Raw genomic sequence first — 17637 nt, 5'->3', positions numbered from 1 at the left:
TGTGGTACATAGCCGATCATTAGAGATAGGTTGATCATATTTAAGATCGAAGAATTAATTAATGGCAGGACTTCTTTGAGCAGTTTTGTAGGAATGGGGTCTAAAAGACACGTTGATGGTTTGGAGGAAGTAATTATTGAAGTTAACTCAGAAAGATCAATTGGAGAAAAAGAGTCTAACTTAACATCAATGGTACTAAGAGTAGCTGTAGATAATATTACATCTGTGGGATGATTATTGGTCATTTTTTCTCTAATGATAAAAATTTTAGTTGTGAAAAAGTTCATGAAGTCATTACTAGTTAACGTTAAAGGGATTGTTGGCTCAAAAGAGCTCTGACTTTTTGTCAGCCTGGCTACAGTGCTGAAGAGAAACCTGGGGTTGTTCTTATTTTCTTCAATCAGTGATGAATAGTAAGATGTTCTGGCATTGCGGAGGGCTTTCTTATAAAGCAGCAAACTATTTCTCCAGGCTAAATGATGATCCTCTAGATTTGTGACACGCCATTTCCTCTCCAGATTACGAGTCATCTGCTTTAGGGTACGTGTTTGAGAATTATACCACGGAGTCAGGTACTTCTGATTTGAGGCCTTAGTTTTCACAGGAGCTACAGTATCCAGAGTCGTACGTAGTGAGGAGGTGAAATTATTAACAAGAAAATCGACCTCTGTTGGGGTAGCGTTCAGATAGCTGCTCTGCTCTGTGTTGGTACAGGGCATTGGAGATGATAACAGTGGGTGGATTATATTCTTAAACTTAGTTACAGTGCTTTCAGAAAGACATCTACTTTGATAAAGTCTACTCTTCACCGCTGTGTAATCAATTATTGTAAAAGTAGTAGATCAGAAGTCTAATCCCCCTAAAAATGGCAGATTAGCCTGGGTTAAAGACGGAAAGTTGAGGCACACAACGATGTCTCTAGGCTGCCTTTCCTCAAAACATCCATCCCTCAAGATTCTCGCCATTTAAAGCAATGCATTATCAGGGACTACAACATCTAGTCGTTTTACTGAATCGAATAAATAAATCATTCAAATAAACAAATAGCTCATCCTTCAGCTACCTTTTGACCGCCAATTGACCTTTGACCTTTCTGTTTACATCATTCTCCTTGTGTCTGTGTGGGTTCTCTCTGGGCGCTCCAGCTTAGTCCCACTGCCTAAGACATATGAGTGAAGTTATTTGGTGATTCTCGAGTGATTGTGATTGAGTGTGGATAGTTTGTCTTGCTACAGTCTGTTTTGTATCGCATCTTTCACACTCAGCCTGGGATAGTCTCCAGACCCCACTTGAGCATAAAGCGCTAAGTATTTTTTTAAACAGGTCGAAAGTAGTTGTTGTGTGTTTGTTGATGAACCATAACAGGGAGCATCTATTGTTTTTAGCCTATGATTAACAGGAAACTAACAGCTCTGTGGATTCCAGTTTCTGATGAAAACACTCCAGTGCATTTTTATTAATAGACATGAGCCTCCAGAATTTAGTCCATCGTCCTCAGCCTCTCCAGCTTTTTATATACAGATGTAAATTGACTGATACTAAAAAGAACACATAGATATAGATAAAGGACATGAATGATTTTTGTATCTTATTCAAATCAGCCGCAGAGGTAGCTTTCAGGCTGTATAACTTGCATTGATGTCCTCTGTGTGTTTTGTTCCGCAGGGATAAATCGGTATGCACTCTACTCAACAGTGAGGAAAAAAACACCACTTATTCACAAATCGTGAAAGACAAGAGAAAGAAATCAAAGTCAACAGGTGCGGCTTCTCTCCTTTGTCTCTGTCATTGTTCCGAATCAGAACAAGATCCCAGCACGTTGATATTTTAGTCTGTATCAAAAGGACACTGATCAATGGCCATGAGTGCCAGTCACAGAGAGTTGGGGAATGGCTGCAATCACAGCATTGTAAGATGGTGACAGATGTACCCTTAGGCCCTTTTCACATAAATGGTCTCCATGACTTTCTGCTCAAACCAGCTTTCATGTGTACATCCTCACCATTGAAAGAGTGTCCACTGGCCTGTAGCCATATATAGACTGTGACGTTTTGGCATTTGTGCCGGGGCGCTCGATTCTTGGGGCAGACCGGTTTTTGGCGCAGCATATTTTGGGGTTTTGCATCAGCATTGAAAAAGATGAGATGCACTTTCTTTAATTAGTGGAGCAGGAAAAAGAAAACACCAAGAACTGTGTTTAGACCTGTTAAATTGACATAATGATGTTTGTCTTTTCAGAGTTTCCATCAGAGCCAGATGCCATCTCCCCCCTAAAAGATGTAGTCCACCAGTCCAACCACTGCAGTCCAGCTGAGGGTCTTGAATCCGTCCACCCAACACCCCAGATAACAATTACTTGTATAACCGATTAGTAGATAGATAGTAGACGGGGGCGACCGTAGCTCAGGGGATTGGGAAGCGTATCTGTAACCGGAAGGTCGCCGGTTCGATCCCTGGGCTCTCTGTCCTGGTCGTTGTGTCCTTGGGCAAGACACTTTACCCTACTTGCCTACTGGTGTTGGCCAGAGGGGCCGATGGCGCGATATGGCAGCCTCGCTTCTGTCAGTCTGCCCCCGGGCAGGTGTGGCTGCCTCCACCAGTGTGTGAATGTGAGAGTGAATGAATAGTGGCATTGTAAAGCGCTTTGGGTGCCTTGAAAAGCGCTATATAGATCCAATCCATTATTATTATATCTTCTGTTCTTTACATGGAGTTACAGTCACACAACTTTTGTGAGACAAGAAAATCAATTCAACAGTGAAAAAGATTTCTTATTAAAAAAAAAAGACTAAAACAAAAAGCAATAATAATAATTGTCTTTATCACCACAGCAATTATCTGGTTTCTCTGCAGGATCGGTTAGCTTTGGTCTAATTTCTTTGTTCTTATTTGTGTGGTTCTGTGGGTTTTACAAAGATTTCTGATCAAAAATTTGAGGCGTTGTGGCAAACCCGTGCGCACTTCTCTTCACTTTAACCAGACTGTAAACAACATGAACATCATTCAGAAGGTCGACAGTGCACAGAATATATTTAGAACAAACTGGACGTGTCTATTTGTACATTTTGATTCAAGGAAATTGAATTTAAGAGACTTTACTTCAGTTGTTTTTCAAACTAAGCATGCCTCCATAGTATTATATCTTTCGAATTATGCAGCTGCACACATTCATCTTAGCGTGTTTTTCAGTGTCTGTGGACACAGGGTATAGATTTTCTTTTAAACTTCTATGGCTGATTGCTTTGCTACTACATTGTTCTTCAGTTTATTGCTATTATGTCAGTTTGATCAAAGAAAAAGAAGTAAATATTACATATATTGTGAGGATAAATGTTCAAACAGGTCATGTTTTTGATGCAGTTGTAAGTGCCGTGTTTGATTTTGATATTTGCCTGTAAGTTGCACAATTGTGAGTCATTATGTTGCTGTGTATAATTAAATGAAAATGAAAAAACAAATGTAATGCTTATTATTAACAAAATTCATGTGAAGCAGCAAAGTTAATAAATTCAAATATGAAGGCTTTTTTTCGCTGACTTAATTTCATGGATACAAATACAAAACAAATGCATTGTTCAGGGTAAAGTACTACTTTAATAGATATAAATCAGGTTTTTATCATATATATTAGTTCTTTAGACAAATTTTAAACTGCATTTTTGTACATAGTTTCCATAAAGACAATGATGAATCTGTGCCTGTCATAAAAACTGACAACAAATGGATCAGAGCCACATCTGTATGTTTTAAAGAACAATCTAGTGAAAGCTAGTTTGCTGTGACAGTTGACTCTTTAGCTGCATCGTAACAAATGCAATGTACTGAATTTTCTGTGGATTTGGAATTGATAAGTTGACTGTGTTGTGCCCCCTGGTCTGACAGGTGGCTGGGAGGTGTGCAATCCTAGATCCTGCAGCTGTGCATTAAAATAAAGAGGCACAGATCATGAGCTTGTTTACAGTTTCAACTGCAGGATTTATTCTGCAGATTTGCCTCCAAAGGGGGTTTACTCCTCCTGAGCATTATGCGCCATCTAGTGGTATCTTTAAGTAATGCCGTAGAACATGTAAAGTGTAGTGGAAAACCGTGATTCAGCAAATATAATAAGACATAATAAGCACAAAAAATATAACGGGGGTGTCCATTTTTTTTTTTACCTTGTTTGAAGACATGAACTGAACTTAAATCCCCATAAGTTATGAATGCTCTTCTATTCTATTCAATTCAATTCAATTGTATTTATATAGCGCCAAATCACAACAACAGCCACCTCAAGGCGCTTTATATTGTACAGTATATCCTATAATAATACATATGGTGAAAAACCCAACAATCATATGACCCCCTATGAGCAGCACTTTGGCAACAGTGGGAAGGAAAAACTCCCTTTTAACAGGAAGAAACCTCCGGCAGAACCAAAAGTGACCACTAGCAGAGTAATATAAAGGTTGTAACAGAAGTAGTGGCTTAAAAGCAAATGGTGATTTCTCAATTTCTATTTAAAGTCTCTATTTTATTTTCTTGTAGCGTATTGTACCCTCCTTCTAACGAGGAGTGTATCAGCTTTATCATGACCATGCACTGCAAATGTTGTTAAAAAGAAACTTTAGCAAAAAAAACTTATTTCTAACACATGAAATGGAACAATAATTAAAAGAAAGACTGTTGAAATAATAAGTAGTGTACATCTCTCTAATACATTTGGATTTGAGTGCAAATGTCTTGGCCTCTCAGTTGGATACTTGAACATATTCTTTTGTTATTGCAAAATTCAAACTAGACCTGATCTGATTTACAGTCTCCAAGGTGAAGCTTGAGCACGCCCTTATTATGCAGCTCCACCAAGTGGGAAAACTCTTTTGGCATTGCATGGACTTTCCTATTATAGGGTACATTATCATAGTAGTGGTTAGTCAGGGGAAAGAGTTTATCTGGGTGATTACTAAATGGCCAGAATCCATACAAATGCACCGTTTCACAAAATTCCAGTGCCAGGCTAGTCAGATATAATCCAGTGCTAGGTCGATGTTCCTTTAACCCCAGAGATTGCCAGAATTTTACCAGTCTTTCGAGATACCTAGGGTTTATGAAGATTGGTTGGATAGGGATATCCATGTCCTCAATGGCATACACAGCCCGCTGACACGCTGGGCGAGTACCACCATAGGAGAAGCAAGGAAAGAGAAGCAGGGAGTTGCCATACTGTTGGAGACTGTCTGCAAACGCCCGGCGACGTCCCGTCAGTGACCCATACCTGCAAATTAACGCATGACTTAAAGCAACAAGACATAAACTAACAAGTCGGTTCAATGTCGGGTTCATTAATTGCTCACTTTTGCATGAAGATGCTTGGGTTTGCTGTCACAAGGTTAGTCTTCCTGCCGACATCATTGTGAAATTCATTTTCCAGAGGAGGAAGGTTGCACCTGAAATAACATGAAATATTACTTTCAGAGAGAAGAGTCCTCATCACGATTTCCATTCCTTACAGTGAACATCTTTCTCACCTAATAACAAAATCAGCTGAATCAATCATTTTTCCACAGCCGCTGTTTGTTAGAATCCCACCGCTCCCAACAATTGAACAAGTGTCCCATCTCTTTTTTGAGAAAGGATTCTCCTGGAAGTGACATCAGCAGATTATAAATAACAAAGAGCAACATTTACAGTGCTTGTAACATACAGTGTGTGAAAGACAACTACTCATTGTATTCAGGAACTGATGTGATTTAATCCTTTAAGGATGATGACAAAACGTAGTCATATCATGTTTGAAAATTTGAAGAACAACAGAGGCATGAAACATGCAGCAAATTTTGTCTTCATACTAGTTCATTCATAAACAACAAATTACAAGACCGGTTCCTGTGTTTAGGAATAACATACTTTTATAAAGATTTTGAAAAGCTCCGGGGTCACAGAGATGACACTCCTGTCCTTGTCACAAACAATCTTAGATCCCACTGGAGTGTTTTCCTGAGTGACAATGCCATTGTTGGATCCATTGCAATTGATGCTCAGCTGTAATCTTGATAAATTAAAAACAAATGAGAAAAAAAATAAAACTAAGCATAAAAAAGTAAAATTAGTTTTGGTGTTGAGATGAAAGATTTGCAAGACAGTAAAAACTTAAGGCGTGGAAAAATCAGAGGAAGAAAACACGAGGAGGTAGTCACTGGAGGAACACAGGAGGAAATGAAGCTGAAAATATTTTTCAACTTATCTTTGCTAACAGCATGACTCAGATATTCTAGGATATGGATATAATAGTTCCAGCCAATTCAAGAAGTCAAGACAGATTCCTTAAATTTAGACAGTCCTTCAATGTAGCAAATGATCCTAATGTCTCTGATCAGGGTAAACAAATGATGCCCTCTGGAAAGTGAGAGCTCTCTTAAATGTGACAAGACGGACTCAATCTGCCGAGACCATGGAGGAATGACTGTCTTCATACATCTGTACCAAATCACAACTTCTGAGTGGTCTGTTCATCTGGACGTAGCGCTTTCAGTGGGAGAAATGCTTCGTCATTCATACAAGTGGCTTCTTCTGTCTCAGCTGATTGCAGGTTGTCCCGTTTTCATTGTTCATTCAGTGGTGCTAGTTTCAGTCATTGTGCAAATGTGCTGTTTATAGATTGGGGAAACCTGCAGTCAGCTGAGACTCAAGGAGTCACTTGGATGAGTGACGAAACATTTCTTCCAATGAAAACACTACGTGAACAGAATTACTTACCTGGATGACTGAGCATTGCATCAAGACATATTACATATCACTTCTTATCCTTAATGAATGTTGCGTGTTCTCATTTTGCCCTTGCTCAAGCATCCCAGAAGCTGGTTTGTCCTCCTCTGAGCATTCACGTTCCTGCTCTACTTTCTGGCCCTCCTCAAACTCATCTCTGCTTCCTCTAAAGAGGGCTTGTTCAGATTAAATAGAACAAGAAACCAAAACATTAAAATATGTTAAAAACACGCATAGTAGTTTGGACCTGGAAGCAGAGTTCATACATCATCAATTAAAGGTTGGGGATCCCACCTGCTGTGAATGTTTTAATGCAGTACAGTTATTATTAACATCGCTTGTTACATCCTGTTTATGACAGTTAAAATAAATAACATTCATATAAGAGATAAAATTGTCTTGTGTAAACTGTATGTGGTGTTAAATAGGCCTATACCAGTGTACTTTAATGTCGGTCATAAGGGTGTTACTTTAAGAGCCATATATTTTATGAGGTGCTCTGAGGAGCTTGGAAAGGAAAGCGTCTGGACTTCTTTAAGTTGCTTGAAGACGTTTCACCTCTCATCCGAGAAGCTTCTTTAATTTAAGTTCAAATGGTGGAGAGTCCCAGATTTAAGCCCTATGGGAGTGTCCCCCCAAAAGGGACAATGGACCCCCTATTGATTCTCTACCTAACCACACGAGTCAAGGTGTGAAAACAGGTGTAGGCCATGATTAGCCAAGGTTTCTTAGGGGACACTCCCATGGGGCTTAAATTCTCTATGCCTCACTCAGCCATCTGTCAAAAAATGCATGATCATTGTTAGTGCAATGATGATGTGGGAACAGGATGTGTGTGTGAACTCAAAAGTCCCAGGATGGTAATTGGGTTCATCTGAATATTTGCTTTTCATTTTACCACTCATCCAAGTGACTTCTTCATTCTCAGCTGACTGCAGGTTTCCTCAAACTTAAACAGTACCTTTGCATAAATATCAAAACACTTTAATGATTGTTATGATCCAATAGACCAACGGCATTAGAATCATTCACACGGAGCTCTGGAATGGCTGAAATCACACCATTATAATAGTCTCAAAGAGTTACCCTTAGATCCAGCTGGAATTTATTTTTATCCTTAAGGCTATTATGTCAAAATTAACATCACACGTTTGTTTTATCCTTTACCACACACAGTTATGTATTGTAGACTAGTAAGAAGTGTTGGAAGTAGTCCATAACACTGACAACAACAGGCACAGACAGAAGCTCCTTCTCTGAGGAATTTGAGGGGGATGGTCTGCCTGGACTGCTGATTGCACCAGAAGGTTCAACACTTTAAGACTGACTCTGTTAGAAGAAAGAGGCCCATAAAGAAGCTCCCTTCCCCACTTTCCTTTTCCTTCCCCCCTCCCTATCTCTGTATGCAGGCCTGACCAGAGTGCAAGAGGTGGTTGCTATGGTAATGGGATTTTTTTTTTCTTGAAAAAGGCTCATGTCTATATAAGGAGACGTATAGAGAGAGGTACAAGAAACCTGAGCAGATATCAGACCTAAGGCCACCCTCAGTTGTTTCAACCAAGCATGTTAAGATTCTGTTTAAAGGCGTACACTGCCTGGGTGTGGTGCTCTTTGTTCATTTGGGTCTCCTGAGTGAGCACAGACAAGGCAGCCGTTTTAACCTTGAACCTTGAATTGCTTAATAAATGTAATAAAATGTACTTATTTGTCTTCTTTCTCAAAAACCCAACAATTTTGTAAAACCTTGGGCCCGCTCTTGTCTGTCAGATGACGATTATGTTGCCCGCACTAAGCGACACGACCGCCTTCCTCTCCTCCATGGATGCTGGAAGATTTGCATTGCTGAGGAGGCCAAAACCATCATTCGCAGTTGCTCTGCGTCCACATCCGCAGTGTTGGTTCAGGTTTCTGAATCTGTGGCTGTGATCAGCTCCACTAGTGGAATTTGTCTCTACATCACAGCAAAGTTCAACATTTTTGCAAGAGAATTTACTCTACTTGATTTAGTTGCCTCTCAGACAATTTTTCCACCCACTTGTACACATCCTGAGTGTGAGTCTGCTAAACAAGTAAACCAAACCTTTATTTCTTTCTGGCTGGTCTTAGACTTTTAATTGTGGGCTAGTCAAAGGTCCCCTTTTCACGTGTCTTCTTAACTAAAACTAGTATTGACGGGAAAATTTGTTTAGCCGTTTCGTTTAGCAAATGGCTCTTAGCCTTGACTGAAGAGCTTGTTTAAAGACCTTTAGGAGCAATCCTGCCTCATCTGCATTCGAGGATAAATAGCAGCTGTTTCCTGTAGTCTGCCATCTTCCATGCTCGTACTCACATACTAGCTTCAGGCAGTTTTTATTTATTTATTTATTATTAACCAGAAATTCACATAAAAAAAAAAAAATTCAACCATCAATCAATAATATCAGGATTTTAGGTCTTACCTGAATCTGTGGTAATTCTCCTCATGCTTTTCCCACGTTGGATTGTAGAGCTTTTTCACTTCATCAATGACTTCCCTGTAATGCACAAGCATTCCAGTACATTTAGTAACCTTCCTGCACTGGGTGTCTGTGAAGGTTCTCAGTCATCCAGGTCATCGTAGTCTAAGGAGCTTGAAAAGAAAAGCGTCTGGACTTTTAAAAATTGTCTTTAAGACGTTTCACCTCTCACCCGAGAAGCTTCTTCAGTTCAAAGAGCAAATGGTGGATGTGGTGGCAGTGTCCCCCAAGGGGGGTCATGTTGACCATGTTGACGTCTTCAAGAAAAATAAAGAAGTTCTGACACTTTTCTTTCCAAGCTCCGTAGACCTACTCCTTCCTGCAGGGGGCTTACATGACTTAATCTTGACATAAAAATTGTAATTTCTTAATGAGAAAGTCATGGCAATGTTTGCTCTTACTTGCAGCCTTTACAAAGTTCAGAGGGCTTTGGGGCACTTCTTTGAGGATTTGGTCGGTGAAGCTCGACAAAACTGTGAGAAACAAATAAGAGATAAAATTATGACTCTTTCTTGAACCCTTCTTTGGTCTTTTTTTTTTTCTGTTGTTCTTGTTTTGTTTACATCTCACGGGAGGTAATTTGTGATTTTAACTCATTTATTAAATCTGATCCCTGTTCTTAAGTATGTTAAATATTTAAGATATTATTAGAGGGGTCTATGAGTTGTTGGAAATTTAAAGATTACAAGTAATGCCTTAATTCACTTGAGAGATGTTTGTATCAGATATTGTATCTATACACAATGAGGTTTTTGTTTGTTTGTTTGTTTTGTTTTGTTTTTTAATAGTCTTAAATGTCAACTCGAATATACCAACTGTGTTATTGGCAGCTGCTGTGCTATAAAGTACAGACAGTTTGGTGCAGGCTACACAGAATAGTATAGAATAGAACAGTATAGAATAGAATAGAATAGTATAGAATAGAATAATCCTTTAACTGTCTCCACAAGGGGAAATTTAGTTAGTCTGCAGTATTGCTGTTGTTGATGTTGAGCTATTTAAAATTGTATTTCTTACAGTCACTGTTGATATTGATTATATAGCCATATAGGAATGCTAAATGGGGTAAAAATATTGAATATCATGAATTTTGTGTATCGTTGCACCCCTAAAAAAAAAAAAAAAAAAAAAAAAAAAAAATATATATATATATATATATATATATATATATATATATATATATATATTAGGGGTGCAACGATACACAAAATTCACGGTTCGGTTCGATACTTTGGTGTCACGGTTCGATATTTTTTCAATACAAAAAAAATGTTCATGCTTTTTTAATTTTTCATTTACTAAAATTATAAATATATACTTTAACTCAAAAGTACAGTTTTTAAATTTAATGTTGCTGAAACAACAAAGTAATAAAAAAATAAATCTATCTGATCGAGAAATCACTCATCTTTGGAAAAGAGAGTTTATTACAGAGAAATGTCTCTTTCCAAAGTAAAAGCTATACTATACGCTTCTTCTGGGCTATATTCTCAGCAGCATATTAAACATATCAGGTCCCCATAATGAGAATCATGTGCTAACGGCTGTCTAAATGACTCGGGTAAAGTTTGTAGCATGCGTGCTTGTTGTTTTTGTCTGCTTCCACTTGTCTTTGCACTAGGATGATGTCGGCGTAAATGTGCATTCATATTCATTTTGTTCCCACTAGTGCTGTCAGCGTTATGACGTTAACACAACACGGCAAATCTCCGTTAACGAGCTACCGCGTTAACGGAGTTTGCTCGTTAACGTGTTGGCCGTCCAGCCCCACGCACGGGGCAATTTGCCGCGTTGTGGCATTAACATCATTTCAGATTAATGCTGACAGCACTAGTGGGAACACAACGAATATGACTGCACACTCTTAGGCTACAGCAACATCTGAAGGTTCAGTACCTCTTTGTAGATTCCCCACTTTGTGGTTTCTCAGCTCTTTACAACACCATACTATATATGACTTTGTATTTCACTTTACATTTTACGTCTGCCTTTCTTTCAAAATGAATCCTAACTAAAAAAAAAAAAGTATTGTCAAAAGAAATTAAGTGCAGCCAAGTTAATTAGAAATATACTTTTGTGTAATATTAGGTAATATACAAGTTATTCATGTCCAGTTATTTACAAATCAGTACCAATAATGTTGTGTAGTCAGAGTAAACCGGTCATGTGACTCTAACTTTATTTTCACTGCACAACAAAACTCATATCAAAAGAACAATGTAAACAAAACAAACATATATATAAACATATATATATATATATATATATATATATATATATATATATATATATATATATATATATATATATATATATATATATATACCAAATACTATGTTATTCCCTTAGAAGGAAATACAGAGTGAGAGCTGAGGTTTGTGGTTACGTGTGAAAGAATGAATGACAAAGACATGAAGACATGTACTTCAGCTTTTACCAGAGTATTTTTTAACAAATATGAAATGTGTATTTCTACTTAAATTAAGCATGTTTGTATTTCTGCAACCTCAGGCTTATATTAGCATTTTACACAGCTTCCCAACTGTTGGGAAGCATTTATCACAGTGCCATAAGCTACTTTTGATCAGAATACTTTGTTTCGTGACCTCTGGCTTTTATCTGTAAGATACAAAGGTAATTACTCACTCACCCGTCCTCGAACGCGTACCAGGTAAGAGTGGTCAGCAGACTCCCCAAAGAGAGAAAATTGATCACAATCGAGAGCTTTTTCCTCATGTCGCTCTAGTGCTTCACCTTTCTTAACACTTCGCTTTAACTCAGCTTTTTTTATGTACTTTTACCTCATATGTTGATACGGTTATCTGCCCGGTTTAACTGTCTGGTGGTTTATGATTCATAAAATGAGTAGGCATTCTCAGTTAATCATTACTATAGGAGAAGAAGAAGTCACTTGGATGGGTGACGAAATATTTCTCCCGCTGAAAATGTGTCCAGATGAACAGAATCAACCTTTGGGGATTTTCTTAGCTGGTTGAGCATGCATCAAGATATTTGAGACTCTGTGCCTTATAAAAGCAAAGAAAAACAAAAATGACTCACAGGTGATTTGTACAAAGGTGGTTTTAGGACAACATCTACATTTCAAAACTGAGTTGCCTCCATGGACATTTTCAGACCTGTTTTGCCAGCTCATGAAATGAACTTTGATTCTGTTTATTCTAGAAATCAAATAATTAAAAAAAATTCTATTTATTTTATTCTAGGTGTACTGACAACTATCAGTGGATTACTTTGATACAAGAAGTAACAACAGACAGACAACAAAGTTTTACGGTTTTACTACTGTTTGGAATTTTAATATTGTGTGGTAATGTTTCTCTGACTTCCCACCTGCTTGGTAATTATGTTTGAGGCTTTTTCTGAATTCTAATCTTCCTATTATAAATGTACCTATATGTACAGTGGGGAAATGTTAACTTTAGCCAAACTTCTTAATGGTTTTACAAATCTTTTATGTTATATATATATACAGTGGGGCAAAAAAGTATTTAGTCAGCCACCGATTGTGCAAGTTCCCCCACCTAAAATGATGACAGAGGTCAGTAATTTGCACCAGAGGTACACGTCAACTGTGAGAGACAGAATGTGAAAAAAAAATCCATGAATCCACATGGTAGGATTTGTAAAGAATTTATTCGTAAATCAGGGTGGAAAATAAGCATTTGGTCAATAACAAAAATACAACTCAATACTTTGTAACATAACCTTTGTTGGCAATAACAGAGGTCAAACGTTTACTATAGGTCTTTACCAGGTTTGCACACACAGTAGCAAACTGTGTGTGCTACATAAAAAAATAGATAAGAGCACTAGTGCTCTTATCTATTTTTTATGCTCCATTTTATCATGTCACTCTCCCAACCTGAATATTCCATTGTATTTCTATCTCACCGTCTACACCTTTTTTCTCTCTATCTTTCTCTCTCTCTCTTTCTGTATGTGTATTATAATGGCAAGCTAGACATATACATAAAACTGGAAGCTGATTGGAGCTTCACTGAATTTCCTTTTGCGTCTCAACATTGTCAACACCTTTGCAAGAGTGACACTGATTAAATGTTCTCAAGAAGGTTGTCTGTGAAGGTTCTGCAGTCATCCAGGTCATTGTAGTCTAAGGAGCTTAGAAAAAAAAAAGTCTCTGGACTTTCTTAAGTTGCTTGAAGACTTTCACCTCTCATCCGAGAAGCTTCTTCAGTTCTAAGGTCAAATGGTGGAAAGTCCCAGATTTAAATCCAGTGGGAGTTTCCCCCCAAAGAGGGACAAAGGACTCTCTGATGACCCTCTGTGTTAAAATGGGTGTAGGTCACAATCAGCCAAGGTGTCAGGTGAACTCATTGTGAAACCTAACCCCACCCTATGATGTGATTTCATGAGGTCAGATGGCCCAGGATGTGAGTGGGCTTTAAGGCGTCTGGGGAGGGAACTCAAAACTGGATTATAGATGGCTGACAGTTGGTGTCGTAAACCACCGCCCCTGTTCAAAGATGGTCGCCCACAGTGGACGTAAATGGCTTCTTTCACTCCTCTTTCAAACCATCTGTCTTCTCTGTCCAGAATGTGAACATCGGCATCCTCAAAAGAGTGACCTTTGTCCTTTAGTCCGCCAGAGTTTATGTTATATTTTTACATGCTGTGGAGCCATTTTTGGGAGCATTTCAAGTTGCTATACATCAATACAACCATTATAGCCCAAATTGTAATAATATGTATGCATTAAGTGCATAGAAATTACATAAATTGCAAGAAAGTGCAATAAACTACAAAAAAATTGAAAATCGTTTTTGTTTTTTTAACATATATTTCTAGTTAGAGAAATTTAAGAGGCTTATCCCTCAAAACTGTAAATACAAAAAAGTTGCACAAAATAGTTTCCCACCACAGGATATTTATTTTGAGTGTCTTCATAGTTTTATTTTTGAAATACACCAATTTTTATATACTGCAGGAAAAACGAAAATAAATGTTATACTGCAAATTTGCAAAATAACAGCATATGCATCAAAATAAGCTATTTCCAGCAGTGCAATATGAGTTCTAAGCATCCTAGAAACGACACAGAAAGTCATAAAGTCAAACATAACTTTTAAAAACACCAGTATAAGCTCATGAGGCCCTGATGGTAAAAAAAACTACATTTCCGCGAAATGGCGGTGGCAGGTAATGGCGGACATGCGATAGTTCACGCTGACATCTATTCTAACGTAGGAAGTGTTATGAACAGCTGATCGGATCGGCAAAGCGTGTTTCTGGAATATTATGTGTTTGTTGCTGCAAGTGCTTTTTATGCAGTTTTTGCAAAACTATATGTGGAAGGAAACCGTGACCTAGGACAAGCTGATGGCATAAGATGTAAGTACAACTCCTCCGGTTTCATATGCAAAAAAAATTATTGCGCTAGCTTACACGGTTGCAGTGCTACCGGGATTTAAAAGTAGTTGCGCAAAACGGAGCGTGCCCGCTCCGACCGGTTTTAAAGGGTTAAAGGTTCCCCAAAGAACCATCAAAAATTTGTTCTTTGGGGAACCTTTAAAGGTTCTTCAAATGGTTTTAAAATGGTTCTTTAAAGAACCTATTTCAAGAACCTTTTTTGAGTGGTTCTTTAAAGAACCATTTTAAATCTTTCAAAATAAAATGTATCATTAATTGAATTGTCTTGAGTAGGGCAAAATAAATACAAGCAGATAGACATATATTAATGGTTTTTTGCTATTTCGTATTATATGAAATGGCAAAAAGGCATTTTAACCCTCAGCACAACATCACTACTACATATCACACTAAATCTTAGTCATTTAAACAGTAAGAAATAAATATCTTTACTATACTATATTGTGGGGCGACCGTGGCTCAGGGGGTTGGGAAGCGTATCTGTAACTGGAAGGTCGCCGGCTCGATCCCCGGGCTCTCTGTCCTGGTCGTTGTGTCCTTGGGCAAGACACTTTACCCTACCGCCTACTGGTGTTGGCCAGAGGGGCCGATGGCGCGATATGGCAGCCTCGCTTCTGTCAGTCTGCCCCAGGGCAGCTGTGGCTACAACCGTAGCTTGCCTCCACCAGTGTGTGAATGTGAGATTGAATGAATAGTGGCATTGTAAAGCGCTTTGGGTGCCTTGAAAAGCGCTATATAAATCCAATCCATTATTATTACTATAAATAAATACATATAAATACTATACTATAGATAACACAACAATGAATACATATATTGTTTAATTAATAAAACATGATGAAAACACATTAGAAGTAGCAATAGCTTCATAACAGACCAATAAATCAACACATTTTCATCTGTAGATGTTTGCATGTTTAGTAAAACTATTTCAACAACAATATTTCAAAAATACAATACATTTTCTATTCTGTTACTGTTACTATTTTTACCATTTCTTCTTGGAGCAACTTGGAGTCACATAATTTCCTTAGGGATTAATAAAGTATTCTGATTCTGATTATTTCAGGATGACCTGCCATTATCCAATGACACATCTGCTTACCTGGATCTTTTGCTCGTTTCTCCTCCTCTTGTTTTCTCTTTTTTCTAAACTGAGCACCTGATGGCTTTCAACTTTTCTTGTTTATCTTCCACTGGTTTTAATTTTGGACTCCAGTATGAACACAAATCCCCCAACTCGAGGATAAGCACAACATAACCTAACACACCTACACCTTAGTTCACAGATTCACTTTGTCTAGGGTTTATTTCTGGGATTTCGCACAACCCAGGATTCCCGTCATGAATACATAATGGGCTTGGATTTACACCATTATGAATGAAATGTGCTCTATTTGGAAGAAGCCGGCCTCCCTCCCCTTTTAACAGGTTGTGTGTGAGACTTTAAATCATCAAACTATAAATTATAAATTTTAAATTGTTATTGATCCCTTTACCCCGAGTCCTAAAGTGTAGATTTATTTTCTTACTCTTCTTATATTTATTGTTTGTTTACTTGCACTGCTGTAACTGGAGTCTCGTCGTCTCGTCTCTCTATATGCTGGACTGTATGTAGCGGAGATGACAATAAAGTTTACTTTGACTTCAGCAGCGAGCAGGCGCACCGAGGGCTCTCGCGCTCACTTTTCTCGTATAGAATTTCGAAAAAACATCGGTGCAAATTATAAGTCTGTATCATAATGTCTGGTGTTTTCGTGTTTGTTGTTTTGTTTTTATTTTGTTTTATTTTGCGAGTTGGTTATTAGATGCTGCTCCAGCCAGCCAGAGAATACCCCGCCGCCCCGCCCTCTCCTCCCTGTGCAGCAAGCAGCAGGCGCACCTCGCAAACGGAGGGCGCCCTTACTCCCAGCAAATGGGCGATAGAAAACCGATCGGTGCCTATGCCATTCCCACTGGCATGATGTCGGGCAGCATGAGAACGAGCATTTTTTTTTTTTTTTTTGTTGCCAATGCCCGTGTCGCCCGTATCAAAAACCGCTACTGCTAGAATGACTAGATTGTAGTGAAGTAAATGATTCACACAAACATATTCAATGAAATGGAGAGATGTAGAATGTATATTAAGGTTTGACACTCAGCAGAGGAAAGTGTGTGTAAAGGAAAATGTCTCCAACTTGGGAAAGGGTGAAACTGCAGATCACCAGCTGCCCTAGGCTGGACACAAAAAAGAAACAACATGTACATTGTTGATGACAAATAATAACAGGAAAAGGGTTTTGTGTTTCTCAGACTGGAACAACTCCAATCTCACTTTCTGTTCTTAAGAAAGGAGAATTCAAAAACCAGAGAGAGGAGATGATGAGGAAAATGATGAAAATCTCTCAGTCTGTCACTTGCAAGTGAAGAGCAGACCTGGATCAATTTTCCACATGCAGCGGTCAGAAGAAGATTATAGGTTAACATCATTGGAAACGTTCAGGCCAAGTTTCTGGCTGAATTGTTTACAGCGCCATGTGTCCCTCATCCTATCAAGCAAGTCCTCTCTGAAGACAAGGAATGACAAGGGATGCAGTTCCAAAGAGCAACAGCATCCCTTGTCTTCAGAGAGGTCCAAGAGACAGCAGCAGGGTCCTGAGCAGAAAGGCCCCAGCAGCAGTGTGTGCAAACAGCATCAGAGAAGAAGAGAAAACCCTTCATCCTGACTGCCTGGATGGATGACACTGTATTTCCAGCAAGCTGCAACTTCACTGTGTGTAGGACCTTTGAGGAGACTGTCTGAGTTGACATTTGCCACGTTTGGAGTGGAATGACAAGGAAAAAGACAGTGGGGACTGCACAGGACAAAGCTGAGCCGCTACACTGCTTTGAGTTGGAGGGTGTAAGATGGAGCAGGTGGGGGCACAGAGGAATGCTGTTATTTAATGTGGGAAATCAAATTTGGGTTAACAAACCTGGGAAAAATAGAACTGAGAATGTGTATACAATG

At 38.6% G+C, this 17637-nt stretch overlaps 2 protein-coding genes across 2 annotated transcripts in view; one reads left to right on the top strand and one right to left on the bottom strand.

The window, feature by feature from the left end:
• LOC308406696 (low affinity immunoglobulin gamma Fc region receptor III-A-like) overlaps positions 1-17637 on the top strand; it is a 125536-nt gene that overhangs the window by 81926 nt on the left and 25973 nt on the right. The window lies entirely within an intron of this gene.
• Positions 3785-9357, bottom strand: LOC308406681 (alpha-2,8-sialyltransferase 8F-like). Its single transcript, XM_080897840.1, has 5 exons — positions 9183-9357; positions 5887-6028; positions 5508-5620; positions 5334-5426; positions 3785-5254 (listed from the first exon to the last, which is right to left on the bottom strand). Exons 1-5 carry the CDS (start codon positions 9272-9274, stop codon positions 4777-4779), a joined length of 918 nt encoding a protein of 305 aa, XP_080753966.1. The 5' UTR covers positions 9275-9357; the 3' UTR covers positions 3785-4776.

The sequence above is a fragment of the Rhamphochromis sp. 'chilingali' genome, assembly GCF_963969265.1.
Source record: "Rhamphochromis sp. 'chilingali' genome assembly, chromosome: 1".
Classification (NCBI taxonomy): Eukaryota; Metazoa; Chordata; class Actinopteri; order Cichliformes; family Cichlidae; genus Rhamphochromis; species Rhamphochromis sp. 'chilingali'.
This window is presented reverse-complemented; position numbering and strand designations above follow the sequence as displayed.